Genomic DNA, 23,646 nt, shown 5'->3' on the forward strand with positions numbered 1-23,646 from the left:
ATAGACAGAGAAGAAGACTTTTAGTTATTTCAAAGACATTATTTTCTTTTCTTTCTTTTATCTTTTTTGTTTTTTCATTTTAAATATTTATACATACATACAATTTATTTTATCACATGAAAACATAATCAAGAATTGATAGACTTTCAAAGAAAATGTTGTAAGTTTCAGAAAGTGCAGTTGAAGCAAGATGCCCCTAACAATTTCTCATATCATACATTCTCTCACACATACCTTACATACATCTGCATTCACTATTTTTTATAAAAACACATATAAACACATAAACAAAGCTTTACATAGGAACAACCCGAAAGTGTCTCTGGTAGCCAGCTATAGATGTAAGAGATAGGGGTCCTACCAGTTAATCATTAGTCGATCTATACATTGTTCTCCAATCAGCAGTACATTGTCCAGGTCTTTAGAGTGTACGGCCTACGTACGTTTCGGTGATGATAGATGGTTGAATTACCTTCTTCAGGGCCAAAAACAAAATAACTAACATATACTATAACAAATATATACAGAAGTTAAAAAAGGGGCAGGGCGTTTTTTTCCCCATCAATTTCTATTTCTGTGCGTCTGGGTCCTATTTCATACACGAAATGGACTTCGAAAGTAATCTTTATGCCACAGGTAAAGTTGTATCTGAATGTGGAAAATAGCTGATGTTATAGGTAAATCCAGGGGTTGATTGGGGTCTGGATAAAACGTATCATTTAACGATAGAGCTTTGTGCATTGATTTCTTCTCATAATTCTGGTCCTGTTTGTATTCTTGTTCAAAAGCCAGGTATTTACTGGGGTGTCTTCACTCTACCGTAGCGAATTTGAAGACCGATGTGGCAGGGGGTTCCGTGCGTGTCCGCACCATGTACCTATTCTCGTCCTCCTCCAAGAAAACAGCAGGGGTGGCGATACTGGTGTCCAGATCATTCCCGGGCAAGGTACTCCACCGAGAGGCAGAGATAAAAGGGCGACTGCTGGTGTACCGGTTCCTAATGGAGGCCAGATGCTGGTGGTGGACTTTGTATACGCACCCAACGAGGTCTTTCTCCAGAAAGCGTTAGCAGCAGCCACGGCCAACACTGAACGACATTTATTGCTGGGGGGCGACCTTAATCTAGTCTTCCATAACACAACGGATCGTTCCTGCTAAAGGTCGGGTCAGGAGGGAGCTCTTTCCAAGTCCGGACATGCGCACCTCCAGGATCTGGGCCTCATTGACCTGTAGAGACACTTACACTCACGCAGTACAGCTTACACCTATTACTCGGGGGCCCATAAGACCTATGCCAGGCTCGATTACTTTCTCTGCTCCTCCCCACTGGTGCCGCGAGCGCAAGAGGTAGACTTCCTGCCAGCATCACTGTCTGACCATTCATCGGTGGTGGCCACCTTCTCACTCCCAGCCGCACCGACAGAGCAGCGACATTGGCGTCTTAGGGAATCCCTCCTACATACTCCATCGACGGTGGACCGGATTAAATCCGCCATCACCCACTTCTTATCCCACAATGACGACACTGAGACTTCGCGGGCAACGCAGTGGGCCGTCCTTAAGGCCATGCTGCGGGGCAAATTTATATCTATCGCCACAGCCAATAACAAAGAGTGAGCGCAGAAACGGGCGGAGATTACACAGAGAGTAGCTGAGCTGGAGCAAATGCACCAGCGTACTGGAGCCGAGCGGGCCTGGCGCCACCTGTGCGCAGAGAGGAAAATGTTAGCAGCCTTGGACCAAGACAAGGCGGAATATGCGGCCCTCCGTCTTCGACATGCCTATCACTCTGGGGGGGGGATAGATGCGGACGCCTACTAGCGAACAAGCTGCGTGAGCAGCGCCAGAGACAAGGGGTGCAGGCCATACGTACCGCCCCCGGCGACTTGGTCCCAGACAAGGGGGCAATAGGGAGGCCTTCGGGGCGTTTTATGAGACCCTCTATGCAGGTGACTCCCTTGACCTGCAAGCAGGCCAGGGATACCTGAAGAGTGCACATCTTCCCTCCCTGAACTCAGCTCAGGCGGCATTCCAGGACAGAGCCATCGGCCTGGAAGAGGTGTCGTCAGCGATCTCGCATCTGAAACTTGGGAAATCCCCCGGCCCAGATGGGTATCAGGCGTTTTTTTACAAAACGTTCTGTCACCAGGTGGCCCCCCGTTGCGAGATTTTTTTAACTCTTTTGCCCAACCTGGCGCGATGCCTGCAGAACTCTTGGAAGCAGCGATTATGGTCATACCAAAACCGGGTAAGGACGAAAACCGCTGTAGCTCGTATCGACCGATTTCGCTCTTGAACATGGACTTCAAACTGTATATGACTATTCTAGCAGGACGGTTAGCACCCTCCATGCCACAGCTGGTGGAACCGGACCAGACCGGCTTCATACCTCAGCGCCAAACCAGCGACAACACTAGGCGGGTCCTCCATATAATTTAAGCTGGGTCGCGCACGCGACAAGACTGAATGCTACTAGCAATAGATGCCGAAAAGGCCTTCGATAGGGTTCACTGGCCCTATCTTGAACAGGTCTTGCACCTCTTTGGACTGGGGATGTTCTTTGTACCCGTATTCTGAACTGCTACAGGCTGCCTAATGCTGTGGTGCGCGTCAATGGGCATACATCCTCTCGCTTCCCGATCGGCAGAGGGACTTGACAAGGGTGTCCCCTTTCCCCTATCTTATTCGCTCTATATATGGAGCCGTTAGCACAAAGGATTCGGCAACATGCACTCATCAGGGGAATCAAATTTGGAGGGGACACACACAAGATTAGCCTTTACGCAGATGATATTTTACTTCCCCTCACCGACCCCGTCCAAACTCTTCGAGCTCTTTTTATTGAAATGCACAGTTTCACACTGGCTTCCGGGTTCAAAATCAACATCGATAAGTCCATTGCCCTCAATATCTCCCTGTCAGCCGAGATATTGGCCGCGGTTCAAGAGGAACACTCTATACAGTGTTCCAACACCACGGTCCCATACTTGGGTGTCCTCCTGGGCCCCACCATTCCAGCCACCATAGAAGCGAACTACACTAGACTCCGCACACAACTCCGCGGAGAGCTCCGGAGATGGAAGCGCCACTCCCTTTCCTGGTTGGGGAGGATAGCGGCCACCAAAATGACACTCCTGCCGCAGATACTATACCTATTTCAGACCCTTCCCTTGCGTCCTCAGACAGGCTGGATCCAGTAGACGCAGTTTGAATTGGCGCGTTTCATATGGCAGGGCCGTCGTCCACGTTTTAAGCAGGCCATCGCGGTTCTCCCACCCGAGCACGTTGGAGTGGGGGTACCTGATCTACAACTCTATTTCTATGCGACACAGCTCCCATGCCAGGTGGAATGGCACCAGTTGGAGTCTGGCAAAAACTGGCTCTTCCAGGACCAGACAGTGGCGGACATACCCTTGCAAGGGATTCCCTTCCTCCCAAAGCACCACCGGTCGCCTAATTTATATGCGTCCCATATCACTGGCACGGTCATGGAGGTGTGGGATCGGGTCTCTGCCAAACACGAGTTAACCTCCTTCCCCTCACCACCTGACACCACTATTTGCCAACCACGACTTCACCCCGGGTCTTGACCCCAAGGCGTTCGCGGCATGGCGGCACTCCCCTTGCAGGTCTTTAGGGCACCTTTTTAACCTGGACGGTATCCTTTCATTCCAACAAATGAGAGAGGACTATGGCATCCAAGAGGGTGATAGGCTACCCTATATGCAGGTTCGTCATTGGGCACTTCACCCACAGGTTAAGCCAGGAGCGCAACGTCATCTCTGTACGAGAAGTGGCTAGTCACGCGCACGTCTGACAAAAAATTAACTTCCGACTTGTACCAACACCTCCTTGTTACAAACTTTTACATGTACAATGCTGGCAGATGTCGGTGGGAGCGGGAAATAGGGAGGGCTCTCACACCAAAAGAATGGCGCAGCATTTACTACAGACCTAGACACTCCGCATATCATGCAGGCCTCATTGAAACCCTGACTAAGGGGGCCACTTACTGGTACCATACACCTGAGTACCTTCATCAATTCGACCCCCGCATTAGTGACCGCTGTTGGAGAGGGTGTGGGGAACTAGGCACACTAGAACATTTGCTGTGGAGTTGCGACCGACTGCAGGGGTACTGGAGCACATTTCTGGATGATATAGACTCACACATAGACACCCAACTCCCCCGGTTCCCATCCTATATCCTTCAGGGGCTGCCCAACGCCTTGATGTATCCCTTGAAATCACGGAGAGGCCGCCTCATCGCTATAGCACTAGGGGCTGCCACACAAAACCACGAAACGCGATCTGGCTGCGACATGGGGGCCAAGATGAAGACATGCAGCACAGCTAAGTAACTCATGTGCAGACCATCTTTATTACAGGGGACAGGGGTAACTTGCTAGGGTGCAATGGGTTCAAATGTTTTACATTCTTATAACTAGACATGCTGTGCTTCCGCGAAGAATTTATGGGGTTGGTCGCTGTTATGGTGCATTGATATGTTGTTAAATGGCCCCCTTCGTACAATCCGGCGAAGGGACAGGACTCGGCAGCTTCCGCCCACTTGTGAACACCACATTTGTTTCAATGTTCGGGGTTTTGCTAGTTTCTACACGGGGTGGGGGGGGGACTGGGGAAATGGGTGTTTTACAGCGGATTGTCTTCATTGTTACGGGAATGACGGAGTGGGAGGGGGAAGGAAGGGGGGACAACCAAGAAAATCACCGGGCAGCTACAGTTGGGTGCATAGTACGTGTTTATGCTCTTCACTTATGAAATTCATGCAATCTTATATATTCATTTTGATTCATTTTTGTGGCACATGGCGACAGATGTAAGACAAGCTAGGACGTGGACTTTCATGACCTGGAATGTCAGGGGTCTGCAAAACCCACAAAAAATATGTAAGGTAATTGCTTATCTGGACAGGCACAAAATTGATGTAGCCTGTCTCCAAGAAACGCATCTCACGCCACAATGAGAGAACAGAATAGGCTATAGTTGGGCGCAGTATCGGCTGGCATTTTCCTACTCAAGCTACGCAAGGGGGGTGCTGTTGCTGATTAAGCGTAATACTCCGTTTACACTTGTAAATGCGATTACTGATGATCAGGGTAGATACGCTATTATACGGGGCACCTTTGCGGGCACTGATCTAACGATTGTCTAAGTATACGGGCCTAATGTAGACGACGCACTGTTTTTTGAAGACATTTGGACCAAACCTAGGAATCTACAGCCCACAGCTATAATATGGGGGGGGGGACTTCAACACATGCCTGGACCCCGCAGTGGATAGGTCATCAGGTACTGATAGAGGTGGCAGACGGGCAGCCAACTCCCTATTAGAGGGCATGGAGGACTGGTCTTTGGTAGACGTATGGAGGATGAGACACCCTGGGCGCCGGGAGGGAACATGCACCTCAATGACACAACACTTGATCAAGATTAGACTACTGGCTGACTACACGGGAGGTTAGTACCTGGATTACAACGGTGGAACATTTGCCTAAAACGCTATTGGATCACTCTCCTGTTCGCCTGGAGTTGGCTATCCCCACTCATACTCCTAAGCAGTTCACTTGGCGCCTTCAACAATCAGCACTGAAAGATCAAGTTTTACGCAGTGAATTGCGGCAGGCAATACTAGATTTCTTTCAAACTAACGTAGGCTCAGTAGAAAGCACTAGGTCCCTGTCGGAGGCGTTTAAGGTCACTATAAGGGGACATTGTATTAGTAAGCATGCGGGGATCCTTAGGGATATACGGCAACAGGTGGTCATGGTAGAAAGGGAAATTAGGGAACTAGAAGAAGATTACACTAACACTTTAAATGCGTCCCTCCTCGCAGATATACGGAGTAAAGTGGACACATATCATGAGTTTGCGGACACGGAAATCAAATAGCAGGCTGCTTCTCACGACCAGGGGGGCCGTTACACTATCCAAAACTATGCAGGTTCCCAAAATTTGACAAGCAGCCACACACGAACACATTTCAATGCCACTGACTAAGAGAGCCGTTGCTCTCGAAACGCGTTTGGCAGCAGATGGGGGAGAACTTCGCTGTTTTGTACCTGCTGGCAAGTTGATGGAATAAAGAACATTGAAATGTGTTCGTGTGTGGCTGCTTGTCAAATTTTGGGAACCTGCATAGTTTCGGATAGTGTAACGGCCCCCCTGGTCGTGAGAAGCAGCCTGCTGCCGTGGCAGAACCTACGGTGTCATCAACATGGGGCACACGAGGACACGAACAGCGTTGGGCATTGCAGGGATGTCCGCGCAACATGCCTTCATCAACTGAGAAGCGGGGCAGGTGGCAACCAGCGGAGTGCACTCCCACCCACTGGGGAACATTTTGCCCATATTCCCGTGCACACGCCACACCATATTCAAGGACTACAGAGCCCACAACGCCGCTGTGATGTTGACACGCCCAGTGGACGGGGACTGTGAACTTATGAGGCGTGCCATGGATCAAGGAGCACTTTGCCACTGACGAAGAGAGCCGTTGCTCTCGAAACGCGTTTGGCAGCAGATGGGGGAGAACTTCGCTGTTTTGTACCTGCTGGCAAGTTGATGGAATAAAGAACATTGAAATGTGTTCGTGTGTGGCTGCTTGTCAAATTTTGGGAACCTGCATAGTTTTGGATAGTGTAACGGCCCCCCTGGTCGTGAGAAGCAGCCTGCTGCCGTGGCAGAACCTACGGTGTCATCAACATGGGGCACACGAGGACACGAACAGCGTTGGGCATTGCAGGGATGTCCGCGCAACATGCCTTCATCAACTGAGAAGCGGGGCAGGTGGCAACCAGCGGAGTGCACTCCCACCCACTGGGGAACATTTTGCCCATATTCCCGTGCACACGCCACACCATATTCAAGGACTACAGAGCCCACAACGCCGCTGTGATGTTGACACGCCCAGTGGGCGGGGACTGTGAACTTATGAGGCGTGCCATGGATCAAGGAGCACTTTGCCACTGACGAAGAGAGCCGTTGCTCTCGAAACGCGTTTGGCAGCAGATGGGGGAGAACTTCGCTGTTTTGTACCTGCTGGCAAGTTGATGGAATAAAGAACATTGAAATGTGTTCGTGTGTGGCTGCTTGTCAAATTTTGGGAACCTGCATAGTTTTGGATAGTGTAACAGCCCACCTGGTCGTGAGAAGCAGCCTGCTGCCGTGGCAGAACCTACGGTGTCATCAACATGGGGCACACGAGGACACGAACAGCGTTGGGCATTGCAGGGATGTCCGCGCAACATGCCTTCATCAACTGAGAAGCGGGGAAGGTGGCAACCAGCGGAGTGCACTCCCACCCACTGGGGAACATTTTGCCCATATTCCCGTGCACACGCCACACCATATTCAAGGACTACAGAGCCCACAATGCCGCTGTGATGTTGACACGCCCAGTGGGCGGGGACTGTGAACTTATGAGGCGTGCCATGGATCAAGGAGCACTTTGCCACTGACGAAGAGAGCCGTTGCTCTCGAAACGCGTTTGGCAGCAGATGGGGGAGAACTTCGCTGTTTTGTACCTGCTTCCAAGTTGATGGAATAAAGAACATTGAAATGTGTTCGTGTGTGGCTGCTTGTCAAATTTTGGGAACCTGCATAGTTTTGGATAGTGTAACGGCCCCCCTGGTCGCGAGAAGCAGCCTGCTGCCGTGGCAGAACCTACGGTGTCATCAACATGGGGCACACGAGGACACGAACAGCGTTGGGCATTGCAGGGATGTCCGCGCAACATGCCTTCATCAACTGAGAAGCGGGGCAGGTGGCAACCAGCGGAGTGCACTCCCACCCACTGGGGAACATTTTGCCCATATTCCCGCGCACACGCCACACCATATTCAAGGACTACAGAGCCCACAACGCCGCTGTGATGTTGACACGCCCAGTGGGCGGGGACTGTGAACTTATGAGGCGTGCCATGGATCAAGGAGCACTTTGCCACTGACGAAGAGAGCCGTTGCTCTCGAAACGCGTTTGGCAGCAGATGGGGGAGAACTTCGCTGTTTTGTACCTGCTGGCAAGTTGATGGAATAAAGAACATTGAAATGTGTTCGTGTGTGGCTGCTTGTCAAATTTTGGGAACCTGCATAGTTTTGGATATATATATATATATATATATATATATATATATATATATATATATATATATATATATATATATATATATATATATATAATCCAAGAATCGCCTCACAGCAATAGACAAATGCGCACTCAGGAATCCATAATTAGCATAAAGAGTTTATTCTCAGGTTAACACGCTACGCGTTTCGACACACTTGTGCCTTGATCACACGTGAACCACCCTGGTCGGTGTGGCTGGTTATGCACAGCAAAAAACATAGAAGAGGTGACTAACATTGCTAACGCGCCAGGTCATTTTCACAACAAATGGTACCGCCATCTTGGAATGGGGAACCACGCGCTATTACTGTGTTATACCATAAGCATTGCCATCAAGTGTTAAAGTACATTGCATATTAATACGGCAAATTACATTGATAGCTACATTCTTAACTCTCAACATGGTGCAGTGCCTAAGAGTTGGGTCGGGTTAAGTTACACCCTTATGTATATAAACCAGTCTTTCGAAAAAGATCTTATAAGGCAAGCAATCCATTCGGTCTAGTGCCCAAGGACTCTGTATTCACATCATACAGATCGTCTAATTCACCCCTAACTAACTCATATCATGGTGCAAGAACGAGGCCATGCCAGCAGGGACAGAGTGCACTTCTAGGTGAAATAAAGTTGTATGAAAGTCGAACTTTATTTCACCTAGAAGTGCACTCTGTCCCTGCTGTCGAAAGACTGGTTTATATACATAAGGGTGTAACTTAACCCGACCCAACTCTTAGGCACTGCACCATGTTGAGAGTTAAGAATGTAGCTATCAATGTAATTTGCCGTATTAATATGCAATGTACTTTAACACTTGATGGCAATGCTTATGGTATAACACAGTAATAGCGCGTGGTTCCCCATTCCAAGATGGCGGTACCATTTGTTGTGAAAATGACCTGGCGCGTTAGCAATGTTAGTCACCTCTTCTATGTTTTTTGCTGTGCATAACCAGCCACACCGACCAGGGTGGTTCACGTGTGATCAAGGCACAAGTGTGTCGAAACGCGTAGCGTGTTAACCTGAGAATAAACTCTTTATGCTAATTATGGATTCCTGAGTGCGCATTTGTCTATTGCTGTGAGGCGATTCTTGGATTATACGGTATCGGCTTTCTGTGGTCCGCCGATCTCTATGCGCCACCTGGCCCGGGAGAAGAATCCCAGCAGGACCCTGTGCTTTGTTTTGAATATATATATATATATATATATATATATACATTTATTTTTATACAATTTTTTTTGTTTATTAGAGCCTGACAGACAACTAAACCCATCAGACTATCATAAGAGGGATTAGCAAGGATTATCAAAGGCAAATCGTCTACCCACAAAGTTAGTCTCTGGGACTAAACAAAATAAAACAACTAAAATAATCTGTGAAATTAAATGTAACAAAATACTTATCAACTGCATTAACACGGTGTACAATGAATCCACCCTAAAAGGCCAATAGGTTTTAACACATGCTTTTGTGGTTCAAATCTGTTTTACTGCATGCCAAAAAATACAAACCAGCAAACAGTAAATGAGATCCCGCTCCAATACAAAAACAAATCGAAATCAAAGAGCCCAACAAAACCTCCACCCACTACCCAACCAACACTGTGGAGTACTCACATCCAATGTCATTGTGTTGTTAACGCACCATTTGCCTTCCACCCTTGTCAGTACCGAGGTGCCAGGTTCCACCAAGCTCCAAAGGTGCAGGTATCTGGGGCAAGTCAGCTCCCTGAACTCCGCAGAAAGAAGAGCAATGTAAGGATGCCAAAGCTCTCTGTAGGAGTCACCCTGATTAGTCAGTGTGAGAGTTAATATCTCCATCCCTAATATGTGCCATTGTAGATGCAACCATCCGAGATGTGTCGGAAGCTTTTCATTGCCCTAATGTGAGAAGATGTTTTGTAGGGCTGCCCTTAAAGCTAGACCAATTTGTTGCCCCTACAGGATTTAAGCTGGAAGGTATGTGCATTCGGGAGCCCCAGGATAACATATGCGGGGAAGCGAGGCAACTGAATGTCGAGGTAAGTATGTATATCAGTCAATATCGTGTCCCAAAATCATGTAAGCTTGGGGCGGTCCAACAAAAAAGGAAGAAACAACCTGGGTGACCCACAACCCCTCCAGCAGTCGGCGCTGCACACAGGGTTGCCCTTGTGTAGTCACATTGAAGTAAGGTACCAGTATGTAGCTATTTTAGTAGCAGTCTCAATACTGGCAGTGTTGCATGCTGTATGTTGAGTCCTGTAGTAGATCACATCCCATTCTTGGTGCGTCCGTCCTAATTCAAGCTCCTATTGCTTATGTCCTGAGCTCGTCGTCACAGGATTAAGGTGTTGGAGAGTAGCGTATAGGTCAGTGATAAGGAGACTGTCAGAGGTCTTAGTTCCGAGCTGTTTCTTAAAAGGATGAATGGGCACTGTGCCCTGTCATGAATAGACGGGTGAGTGAGCCAATGAAGGACTTGAAGGTAGTGCATTCTCTTCATTTCTGACAGTGAATAATCTTCACGCAGCTTATCAAAGGAGATGGGGCCCTCCTCATCAAAGAAATGGCTGATGGATCAGCCCCCCGCTGCTTGCCATGGCCGGAACGCGGTGGGATCTAGCCCCAGTGTAAAGTCTGCATTACCCACTATTAGGGTCAGTGGGAAAGGGAACGATGACAGAGTTTTACATGTCAAAATTTGTCCAAGCTTGTCTGCCTAACACGTAGACATAGAAACAATTGGGCCACCCGATCCCACACTTCAAGAGTGGCTTTAGTGACCGGGGAAGAGTAAAGATCCCATGCTCCCTGTGTGCGTCGCAGAACCAGGAAATTCCACAAATGTTCCCCAGCTACCGCCCTGTCCATAAACTGCCAATGTTTCTCTGACTCCACCCTGGTCCTTTCCAAAATAGCAGAGTTGCACAGCCTGGTAGTAATGTAGGAGGTTCCACAGATGTTCCCCAGCTACCGCCCTGTCAATAAACAGCCAATGTTTCTCTGACTCCACCCTGGTCCATTCCACCATATTGCAGAGTTGCACAGACTGATAGTAATGTAGGAGGTTGGGGAAACCCAGACCTCCCTCTCGTGTGGACCGATAACCCATGTGAGGCCTCCCATCCGCCCAAATGAAGCGAGGAGGGCAGTCATCTTTAATGCTGCCACTCAGCCAAGTCAGGACAGCCGATAGTGTTTCCATTGGGCCAAATTCATCCATATCGCCCGGAGAATGGTTTTATAGTTGAGGGCTGCTGTCGCTTTCACTGTCAGGGCCAATTGGACCCCCAGATAAGTGATGGAGGTAATTGACCATTAAATCTGGTATTGGTGATCCAGCAACGTCTTTGTCGCTGGAGGGACCGAGAAGTTGAGGGTCTGTGATTTCTGGAGATTAATGTGGAATCTGGCAGCTTTTCCAAAGTCGATTTCTGCCAGGAAGGCTGGGAGGGCCCGGATAGGTCAACTATTACGTTATCGGTACTGAGGTATTCGGTGTGTTCCTCACCGCCGGATTGTCCAGTATGGCCAGAGGCTTGATATACATGGCAAACAATAGGGGTGACAGCAGGCGCCCTGGCCGAGTTTCCCTGAGTGTAGCAAAAAGGACAGAGGTCTGCCCATTGACCCACACCACCGCTTGTGGTGCTCCATAGTAACTGAGGACCCAGGTGCAGAATATTGCCCCAAAGTGTTTGAGTGTTGCCTCTAAATAGGGCCAATGCACCCTGTCAAACGCCTTTTTGGCATCCAAGGCCAGGAGCATTATTTACCTTCAAGAGCATTTGGCTTTGTCAGGTGAATGATCCACTTCTCTAATGACAATTGAATTACTTCATGGCCACTGTGGTGAATCTTTTGTTTGGATCCACCGATCCTACGATGGAATGATGTAATTACAGTGGGGTAGAGTCACGCCCTGCCTAGCTACACACTGTGTCTATGGATAAATTGGCCAAATGGTACCTTCGATTAACCCTTTGTCCCTCTCGCCATGCAGACTCACAGAGTGCTGAACCTGTGCCTCCAAACACAAACAGTACCAACTCATAAATTACTTCCTGTTCCTTTTTTTGTGTCCCATCTATAGAAAAGCGCGGGGCAAGTGCTCCAGCGTTTCACTGCGGTTCTATTACTAGCCACGCAGTGCTGGCGGGATTGTGGGGAGCTCACATGGCCCTGTTTCTGATGGCTAAACCTCCTTCGGTCCGTTTGTCCACCTATGGCAGACAAGGGCCCTGTCATTGTCTGCAATTTCGGATTGTCTGTTCCTCTGGGCTTAGTCAAATGTGGGTGTGTTGAGGGAAGTCTTTATTCAGGGGGCTATGAATAGTCAGGCTGATCGCTTGAGCAGGAAGATTCCCTCCACTCAGGACTTTTGTCTTTCTCCCCCAATATTTGCCAAAATGGGTCAGCTGTGGGTTCGGCCCTGGGTGGACCGGTTTGCGAGCCCTGGCAATGCGCTACTTTCCCAGTATATTTCCTGTGGGTGGGAGGAGTCTACTTTCGGGGTAGATGCTCTGTAGTGTGTGTGGCCGGTGGGCCTGATGTTTGCTTTCCCTCCGTTGCCTTTGATCCAGAGGTTTAGGGTTGGAGGGAGAAGGCACAGGTTGTGCTGGTGGCTCCAGCATGGATTCACTCTGTCTGGTTTCCTGTGTTGATGGAGATAAAGGTGGGTCGGGAATAGAGGTTACCATGGGTAATGTCTCCCCTGAGGTGTCCGTGTGTCCAGGTGCCCTCCTTGGGGAGGCTAAAGTTGACAGATTGGAAGTTGAGCAGGGAGGCTTGACGTTGTAGGGTCTGTCAGCTTCGGTTTCCTCTTCTTTGCTGGTGTCCAGATGGTTGTCTACCAGGTCTTCTTATGCTAGGCACTGGAAAACGTTCCAGGCTTGGTGTGTTCCACGACAGTTGCTTCCTCTGTCTGTTTCCCAGCCTCAAGAGACGGACTTTCTCCAGCAAGGTTTCCAGCTGGGTCGGAACCCTGCTTCTCTTAAAGTGCCATGGTCGGCAATTAAGGCTTTTCAAGCTCCATGGTTTCCAGGATCTTAAAGGGATTTTCCAATCTCTGTCCAGTCCCACAGGTGGTGTGTCCATCTTGGGATCTGCTGCTGGTGTTGCAGGCTCTTCAGTATCTCCCTTATGAGCCATTGGCATCTGTAGGGTTACGCTTGATGACCTTGCAGGCGCTCTGGTGGCTGTCATGTCTGCTCGCAGGCCGGGGGAGTTGGGCTCATTGTCTTGTTTGTCTCCTTTTTTGTGTATTCGAAGACAGGCTTGTTCATCGTTTGGATCGGGTTTTGTGCCCAAGTGAATTCTTTGTTCCATTGTCAGCAAGAGGTGATTCTTACAGTGTTTTGCCCAGATCCTCAGTCTCCTGAGCAAGAAGCCCTTCATTCACTGCAAGTGAGTGGGGCAGTTCTGATTTACCTGGACAGGTTTGCAGGAGTTCGGGGTCTCTCCGGATTTTTTAAATTTGGTCCCGCCCAAATAAGGGCCAAGCCTTCGACTCAGACCTTGAGCAGGTGAATGAAGTCTGTGATTTTGTTGGCTTACAAGTAGTTTAGTCTGTCTTCTCCTCTAGGGATCCAGGGAAGGTCTACAAGGGGAATGTCTGCTTCCATGGCTGAGGTGCAGGGGGCTTCTTTGCAGGAGATCTGTCAGGCTGCCACTTTGGCCGTTCCTTCTACTTTTGTGTCCCATTATAGGTGGGTCCAGGGTACCAAAGTCCCTGATCTTTTGGGTTCCCGGGTGCTGACTTACATGCTGTAAACTGTTTCTTGCCTTTCGATTAAACTTGTGTATGCATTCTGTGCTTTTGTCCTGGTCCGTTTATTTTGGCTTGGGTACATCTCAGTATGTGAGTCAGCACGGCGAGAGGGATGAAGGGGTAATGCTGTGATTACTTACTGGTATTAGATTTACTCTGAATCCTTCTCTCGTTGTGATGACTCGGGCCCACCCTCCAGCCCTTTCGGACCAATCAATCAATAAGGGTTTTCAAGAGCGCAACTACTCACCCTTAAGGGTCTCAATGAGCTGCAGGGGCTGGGGCTGGGGCGAAGGAGAGGCTGTTCAGTCATAGAGAGGTCTTGCGGTCTTTAATGAATTGAAGGCAGAGGTGGTAATTGCCTGAGATGCAGAGGAAGGGAGTTCCAGGTCCTTGCAGCGAGGTAGGAGAAGGCTCTTACTCCACCAGCGGTCCGGCTGATCCATAGGATGGTGGCCAGGGCCAGCTGGGCGGAGCGGAGATGTCTGGTGGGGGTTCAAAGAAGAGCAGGTGGTTGAGGTATGCGGTCCGGCATTGTGGAGGGCTTTGCAGGCGTGTGTGAGGAGCTTGTAGGTAATACTTTTGGCTGAGGCGTTTTGGATGTTTTGCAGCTTCTTTGGAGTTTATTCGTGCTGCCGGCATAGAGTGCATTGCTGTAGTTGAGTCTGCTGCTGGCGAGTGCGTAGGTGACTGTATTACTTGTCTCGGTGGGGAGCAGGAGGACGAGACAGTGTTGACCTGGCGATAATAATAATAATAATAATAATAAAAGGGATCTTATCGTGCGCAAACATAGCCCAATGGGCGTCAAGGCGCCTAATTCCAAATCCAGATCATAACAAAGACCCTGCAGCTCAACCTGTGTAAGCTCTCGAGAAGCACCACGTTTTAAGGGCCTTTTTGAACAGCGCTAGAGAGGGTAAGGTCTTCATCTCCATCGGCAAGATGTTCCAAAGCTGTGGAGCAACGACGTTGATCATTAAAAGCAAGGAGTCGAGGATGATGCCAAGGTTTCGTGCGTGGTCCGTGGTTGTGGGGGTGGTTTACAGAGCGCTGCGGGCCACTAGGTGTCATCCCAGTCAAAGGGATTGTGGCCCAGGATGAGGACTTCTGTCTTGTCCGAGTTGAACTTGAGGCAACTGTCCTCTACTGCCTTCATTCCGCTGTGGAAGTTGTTCTTGCGGGCTGTGGGTTTGTCGGAGATGGAGACAATCCGTTGGGTGATGTCGGCATAGGAGACTATGTTGAGTCTGTGGTTTCTGACGATGGTTGCAAGTGGGGCCATATAGATGTTGAAAGGGGATGCTCCGGGAGGAGCCCTGTGACACTCCGCAGCTGATTTCTGGGGGTTCTGAGAGAAACGGTGGAAGTCTGACTTTCTGTGTTCGAACAGTGAGGAAGGAGTGGATCTAATTGAGGGCTTTGTCACGGATGCCCGTGTCGTGAAGTCTAGCGCAGAGGGTGTCGTAGAAGGCGTTATTGAAAGCGGCCGAGAGGTCCAGGGGGATGAGGGCTGTGGTTTTGCCTCTGTTGTGGAAGATGCGGATGTCATTTGTGTTGGAGAGGGGCGTGGTCTCGGTGCTGTGGTTACCTCTGAATCCAGATTGGGAGAAGTACAAGATGTTGTTTGATTCTGTAAACTCGGAGAGTTGGGTGTTGATGGCCTTCTCGATGACTTTGGCTGGGAAGAGGAGTAGGGGGATGGGTCTTGAGGGTTGCTTGCCTGAGGGCTTCCTGATGGGGGCCAGTGGGTTGGCGCAGTTGGAGATCCATGAGTGGAGGCTGCGTCTAGAGGCGTGGGAGGCGTCATGTCAGTGGTGGGGTTGCAGCTAGGGTGGTGGTGAGCAGGTCTTAATGACCTTGTTCCAGCTTCTGCAAGGGTGGCAGTGGGTGTGCTCATGTACGGTGGGTTTGGTGAAGGTGAAATGGATGCAGCAGTAGTCATTCCACTGTAGTTCGGAGGTGTGGCTAAAGGAAATGTTGCTGCTTGCACAGAAGATGGGGCTGAGTGTGGGTCTGGCTGAGTGGATTGGAGAGGTGACCTCTTGCTTGAGTCCGATGGTGGCGAGGTTCTCTAGTAGGGATGATGTGTCGTGGTCATCGAGGTTGTGCAGGTGGAAATTGAGGTCTCCGAGGGTGATGTAGTTCATGGAGGCGAGAGCGTGGTGTGCGATGAAGTCGACTAGTTCGCTGAATGGGGGCGGGTCCGGGAGGTCACTGTATAGGAGTGTGCCGTGGAGGGTGGTTTCAGGTTGGTTTGGATCTGGAAGTGGAGGCGCTCCATGGTGGTTGAGTTGTCATCCGAGCTGGTTATGATGCAGAGGGTGTTTTTGTGTACAATGGTGATGCCTCCTCATAGTCAGGTCGAACTGTGTGGTGTTTGGGCTTGGTACGGAACTGGAGGTAAGGGGGGGATTTTTTGCATTGGAAATATTTGTGATTGGAGGCACGGGGGCCTCACTGTGTGAGCCATTACGTCGAGAGAAGGTCTTAGAGTAATGCTATTACCGGTAAGTAAACGCAGCAGTTTACGGCAACTGCCATGCGGGAGCTACGTAGTTAGATTAGCTGCAGTTTCTCCTTGACGAAGTAAGTGGCATTTTATTATGCATACGTGGACTGTATACACAGGGTAGCGTACTACCGCAATATAGCTACTGAAGCAAGAGATCGGCACTGGCCACGAGCTTAAATTAAACCCTTCACCCTCATCACCACAGTTCGAAAAACATATCTGATCCTTTGTAACCAAGCTACTACACAAGAGTAGTCTTTTAGGCAACTCTCAACTGTTACTCATCATGTATGTCCACTTCCATGCCATACTTTCTAGGATATCGAAGAGTAGCTATGCCGCTCACTAAAATGGCCCTTATTAGTGGGTCAAACCATGTGTGTCTGTTTACATAACATCCAGACATTGCTCAAGAGAATTGTACTATTTCACCTGAAAGTCCATTTGCATGCAACACATGCTGAGCACTTCTTGGCCATCTCCCTTACACAACTAAGATTAAAGAGTGGTGCAATTACAAAGGTGCATATACAAAAAGGCGCCACTCTTTACAATAATAATTTAAATCCATTGAATTATTCACTGCACCTTGAAAATACCCGCTATTTGGTGTTCCATTAAATGTTTGTATTATGTTGCAATGTTATCACTTTACCAAAGACTAAAAAGAGAAAGAGATAATATGAGAATAATGCCCCCCCCCCCCCAGGCATAAGAAGCAAGTGACATCACTAACAGTTGGTCTCAATTTTAGGTCTCTCAAAGATTATACCCAGAGTAGGAGGCACCTTAATCAGAGTGGTGGTCACACATGAATAATATTAACCATCCATATAAATAATTCCCAGTAACACGATGAGGTCGACTCTTTATCCTTCTCCTCACATAGTGTGTCCCCACAGGGGATCTGCCCCACATTGCTGAAACATGTCTGAATCCACCCAAAGTCAGAATAAGTGCAGCAAAAAAAACCCAAAAGAAACACACAAAAAACATTGCTTAATGTAACAACATCATGCTCACGTGTGAGAAGGGATAAATTCAAACGCTCAGGGTGTTCGTGTTTGCAGTGTTCACCAAGGATGCGTGTTTGCACAGCACACACTGAACACAACTTTATTCTTTCAATTGATTGGAGTGCAAATTAACAGAATAACGTTATTCTTGTGTTTTTTATTCTTTCCAGCAGGTGTTCCCAAAAAGTAAAATACATTTACGGTATGGAAGCAATAGGCCCCATATGCATGCACTCAGATTAGGTAGGCAGGGATACCTTTAAGTCCTGAAGACACGTATGGGCTGTGAATCCGGCCGAAACATGTTGGCTAGCCCTTGAGAGGTAACAACCATAACTATTCTAGTTTTACCCCCAGATTATATTTTTAATGATATTTAAGATTCCCAAATTAATAAAGGAAAAAATCCTCTGGGTATACCTTGAGATATTTTTTTCTGGACCCATTCACTATTACAGCAAAATATGTATTTAAGAACTCCCTTAACAGGTAGAGTCCCCAAGTTGGGTGGCTACAACACAGGTTTGACTCTGCCACACAGGAGGGAGGTGACAGCCTCTGCTGTGACAGCTGACTGCTCCCTCTACTGCTGGTAGGTCCACTTAAGAACTACGAATAGCTCAGCTACATGCATTATTCCCTCATGTAGTGCCACAAAATATGTGGATGCCTGGTATTGGCCCCTTCCTCCTGTTGTTTTGCCCTCACCTGGGAAGCTTCTGTCCCCAAACTTACCACACTAATACTGAGAACGTGCTTAATAATGCAATGCTGTGCCAATTTGTTTTGTATTGTTTTGAAAACTGAATAAACAAGTTTAATAAAAACAGGTTGAGTCACCAAGAGTGGTATGGTGTGATTAAGTTGGCTATGATGAAGCATCCCGCGATGCATTGTGAGTGAGTCCAGCTTTCCAAAATACTTAAGAGCATGCTGGAGAGTTTCTTTCTTTTTCCACTCCTTTATACGTCTAAATTAGGTAAGCTAGGGTACTCATTGTGACTTTATGTGCTTCAACAAGGAGGGTATATGCCCTGGGAGACTTTGCTCCTCCTATCCTTATGCGTATTGATCTTTTGTCTTTGCTCACAATAAAAGTTAAGACCACAATTATTTAAACAGACATATAATTGGCACATCCGAATAATACACACAGATGCTATACAATTGTGTGAGTTTGAAAATTATTCAATAAAAATGTTTTGAAGAAAATAAATCAAACTAGTGTTTCACTTGCCTTAACATGTAGTCTGTGCTTTGAAACTACATGTTGACTGTGTGATAAACCAGGTGTACTAAACTTGAAACAGATTTATAAGTAGTTATTTTGCTGATAAAAATGACTTAAGGTGCAGCGTGGTCTGTTCTATTCCATGCAGTAACTTCTATTGTGCTGGAATTAGAAATGTCTTGCTACATAACATTTATTAGAAAATCGTACCTGTTAAGGCTCTTCATATCCAAATGCTCCATGGCAAATGCTGTTCCACCATCTTTCAAGTCCATTATTTTGATTGGTTTGGGGGCTTTCACAGTCTTAGTCTGCAGGATAGCTTCCAAACCAGCCATTTCTCCAGTAAACATTTTATTTGCCTGTCAAATACCAAACCAGATATCAGACCATTAGAAGCATCCAGTGATTAATATTACATGAAAGGGAAAAGGAAAATACCAGCTAATAAATGTTTTAAATGCTGCAGCTCTGCCTGCCCACCAAGTCTAGGACATGCTAGGAGTCATTTTTGAATACCTGGAAGTAAATACAAGTGCCACACAGGGAGATGGGGGGTACCATCCTTATTAAGAACGAAATAAAATATAATGAAATATTTTTCTTGTTAATCTACAAACTTGTATTTGAATGCGCCCCACTTGACCCATTGCACATCACCAGGTATTAGCATTGTTTCAGAATCTTTGAAAGCAATTAAAAACAAATAAGAAGTCGTTGTTGAAATACGGGCATTATCCTGTAAAGATGGAAAACTGAATTAATTGAGCACCGTTTTAAAACATGTTTTCCTAAGTGAAGGGATGAACTGTTAAAGTATATTTACTAGCCCCATTGTATAAACCTTGGACACTCGCAAACATTTTCCAATGGGCCAACATTTTGGTCTGTGATGTGACCGAGGATCGCATTGATTGATGCCAGCAGTGTGGTGGTTGGGGCAGGAGGGTAGTGCCTGTAGTACAGTGGCTATAGGGGAAGATGAATATATATATATATATATATATATATATATATATATATATATATATATATATTGAATTCAAGAGTGCTGCTGCTTCGAAGGATCACACAACTGCAGGTAAGTTTTCACTTAATTTATTGCTTTGCCGAGGTTGAAAAGACATCCGTCATTATTTAACTTGTCCCAACGCGTTTCAGTACTTCCTGCACTTTCATCAGGGGAATATGGCAGGGCGGATGTAAATGGCAGTTTCCGCCGTCTTTTAGTAAGAAACACGGAATGTACTTGGCAGTACTAAATCCCTTGCACAGCATTCTGGGATCAGTAGTTTAGCCAAAAAGTTCGTAACCGTAGTGGGTTCCGCCAAGGCATGTTTAGTGTTCAAGTTGCAGTGTCCTATTATGGGCGCACCGTCTGATTAGGTGCTTCAGTGCACCCCGGTTGTACTTTTCTTCCTCGGTGATTTTCGCTCCTGCAGTCGCCTTAAGTACACATGGAATTCCCTGTACATGGCCCCTCCACCGAATGTCCACGGATGTCTTTTCAACCTCGGCAAAGCAATAAATTAAGTGAAAACTTACCTGCAGTTGTGTGATCCTTCGAAGCAGCAGCACTCTTGATTTCAACATTTTGCACGACAGCTGCGTCGTGGAAGGAAGCACCGCGTCGGAAAGGAGAAGGGAGCCGTCGGTGGAGGGGCCATGTACAGGGAATTCCATGTGTACTTAAGGCGACTGCAGGAGCGAAAATCACCGAGGAAGAAAAGTACAACCGGGGAGCACTGAAGCACCTAATCAGACGGTGCGCCGATAATAGGACACTGCAACTTGAACACTAAACATGCCTTGGCGGAACCCACTACGGTTACGAACTTTTTGGCTAAACTACTGATCCCAGAATGCTGTGCAAGGGATTTAGTACTACCAAGTACATTCCGTGTTTCTTACTAAAAGACGGCGAAAACTGCCATTTACATCCGCCCTGCCATATTCCCCTGATGAAAGTGCAGGAAGCACTGAAACGCGTTGGGACAAGTTAAATAATGACGGATGTCTTTTCAACCTCGGCAAAGCAATAAATTAAGTGAAAACTTACCTGCAGTTGTGTGATCCTTCGAAGCAGCAGCACTCTTGAATTCAATATATTATATATATTATATATAGTGATGAACTGTACAATGTGAAACCAGAAAACCTGAGATTAATCCTGGCTTTCCCACTTTACCAAATTGTGTGATCATAGGCAATTGTTTATACTTTCCCTCCTTTTTCTTCACTATCACATATAGGAAGACCTCAAAATATGACTTCAGGATGTGCGCTTTACAAAATCCTTCCCTGTGCTTAATTGATAAATTATAATGTTGTTCATGTATAATAGGAACCAAGGCCACCCGAGAGGATGCACATAACAACTGACTCAATATTGTCATTGTTGTCAGGGTGGGGGGAAGAAATAATGTTTTTTAATTCATGTTTGAAAACAATCACTTTAAACAAAAAAAAATACTTCTCTAAGTACTAATATAATCTGATGTAATAAGGAGAAACGGCTCTGCATGTTAATGAAATACACTTCTTTAATTTAGAATGGACTTTATAAAATGTTTACACTTTTGCTGCAAGATGTATTTAAAAATGAATGTTGGTAAAGTTAAGTTGTACAGGACATCCTAGTTACTTTCTTTCTCTAACTTCACTTAACCTTTAAATAAATGTGTGAGTGTTTATCTAACATCTTTTTGATGTTGGTGCTTAGTGAAATAGACCGCAGCCTAGTGCTGCTGCTGACCAGGGGCCGCAAGTAAAGGGCAGGAGGGACGCATGTGGCCCCCAGGACGTACTTTGAGTATAAGTGGTATAAACGATGAACACAGCTAAGTGACTGTCTTGCCTCTCCTTTTATATTTTCTCCAAGGCCTTCCTATTCCTATCTCTTAATCCCACCTATCTAGACTACAGAAGATGCTTACCTTTACATTATATCTGAAACCACAGAGGGACTCTGAGAGAAGTATCTTCCTCACCTTGATATAGGGGTAACAGATCGCACTATGCACACCAAAAATCATGCATCAGGCCCTAAGCTTTCTTCTTACAAATCATCAGGTCTGTTTGTCTAATGTAGGGGAGTCCAATGTAGGACCAGGTAGAGCAAGCCAGTGTTCTTTTTTAAGGATAGCCACCATGCAAATAATGTCCATGTAGATAATGTGTATGTTAATGCATCTTACAATACAATACAACTCTGTGGCGATTGAAAACCGGACTTGGATCTGGCCCTCTTGCTCCTCCTACGTTGGATACTTCGTCTAATTGGTTCAATGAAAACAAAAGACTGCAACACCTAGAATAGATGGATTTGTTAAGTGTATTTGGTGTACATGAATCAAACTGGCAATCATACCTGAAAATAAAGGTCTCTAGGTTGCTCCAACAGATTTACTTCCCGGTCACACAGATCCACTGATCAACAACTGATACTTTCTCGCCCTTGGCAGTGTTTGGGAGCTTCAGTGGGACTTGGCTTCCTTTGGCCTAGCAGTAACTGGAATCAAGGCCTTTTAAAGATTGTGTAGTTTTTTTCCAGGTTACAAGCCCTGATTGTTCTACTCTTTTCCTCGTTCATGGAGGTTATATTTGTTCAGCAGTAGGCAATATTCATAACACCATCTCTGCCTCGCACGTGTTGCTATGTAGATTACTGGACCTTTACGGATGACACCCTCTTTTTGGTGTACACACAGTTAGCATTTGGTGGCTGAGGGTTTGTTTTAATACTTATGACAATTACAACTTGTGTGTCTTTCTCTACTACAACCCACCCCATGACACTACCAGGTTCTGTGTCCATAATAGGATACTTGCACCTACAGTGGTCAACCTAGCGTCATAAGCTCAAAACAAAATCAAAACATTTTCAACCATACACTCTACACAGAGTAGGTTGGTATTTGAGCGGGTAAGCACTTCAAAGCCCCAAGTGGGAGTTGTAAGTGCTATATAAGTGCTATGCTACAACACAGTACAATTTGTGGCTGCTGTTGCGTCTCTTCTCTCACAGACGGCACCCACATTCTTTGGCAATTACCCTTTTAGGACGAACACACCCAGGACTGTAAATGCTGAACCTAAGTTACCATCTTACTGTTTAGTACACATCACCCCGTTCTAGTGAACGCAGCCTATCTAAATGGGCAAGTTCCAACTGTCAATCACTGTAAAACCCCTACCACCTTTTAATTCATGAGCACAAGACCATCCCTGCTGACCCTTGATTAATGTATGAACTGCTGAGCCCTCATATTTACCTCTACTAAAACTCTGACAGCCCCTTGTTTTTTTCTATAAATTCTTTTTCTTTAATTTATAGGAGACAGCAGCACTGTTAGAAAAAGATATAAAACATCATGCTTCATCAATACACATATAGTAAACCATTAATGTTACATTGAAAGACAGTTTCCCTGCTTGGACCTAGGAAGATAGGTCCTCGTCCTCAATGGGCACCAGAGGCTCTTCACAGATCTCTCCTCTATACACATTCCAGGGCCACCAAATTGAGGAACACTTTTTTGGACATCCCGTGCGATGTAGACAGTCTTCTCTCTAAACATGCACCAGTCCAAATGTTGCTTCCATTGTGTCAGTGTGGGTGGTGTGTCCGATCCCCAGTGTTGCACAATGTCCCTTTTTGCCGCTTTAAGACCCAAGGTAACCCATGTTCTCTCTGGGCTGGTTAGATCAGTAGGCTCCCATATATTAAGAAGACAGCACTTTGCCTCGGGTGTATACGTTTGTTCAGGACGGCTCACAGGTTCGATGTATCTCTTGCCAAAACCCCTGAATACGGTCACATTCCCAAAGGATGTGTATAAATGTACCCACCTGTCCACACCCTCTACAGCATTCACCACCTCCCCCTCTCCCCATATGTACCAATTGTGGTCCAGTGATGTAGGTCCTATGGAGGATCCTAAGTTGGACCAGCCGCAGTCGAGCAGATATACACACCTCCCGGG

The 23,646-nt window shown here is 47.0% G+C and overlaps 1 protein-coding gene across 2 annotated transcripts in view; it reads right to left on the reverse strand.

Moving 5' to 3' along the window:
• The window catches only part of LOC147701977 (ketosamine-3-kinase-like), a 221,771-nt gene that overhangs the window by 160,697 nt on the left and 37,428 nt on the right, over positions 1-23,646 (reverse strand). For both annotated transcript variants that reach the window (XM_086930604.1, XM_086930603.1), the window contains exon 2: positions 18,872-19,023. In XM_086930604.1, the coding sequence (XP_086786730.1) occupies positions 18,872-19,014 (143 nt within the window). In that variant the 5' untranslated portion in view covers positions 19,015-19,023. The remainder of the gene's footprint in view (positions 1-18,871; positions 19,024-23,646) is intronic.

Source organism: Lissotriton vulgaris, chromosome 7 (genome assembly GCF_964263255.1).
Source record: "Lissotriton vulgaris chromosome 7, aLisVul1.2, whole genome shotgun sequence".
Taxonomy (NCBI): domain Eukaryota; kingdom Metazoa; phylum Chordata; class Amphibia; order Caudata; family Salamandridae; genus Lissotriton; species Lissotriton vulgaris.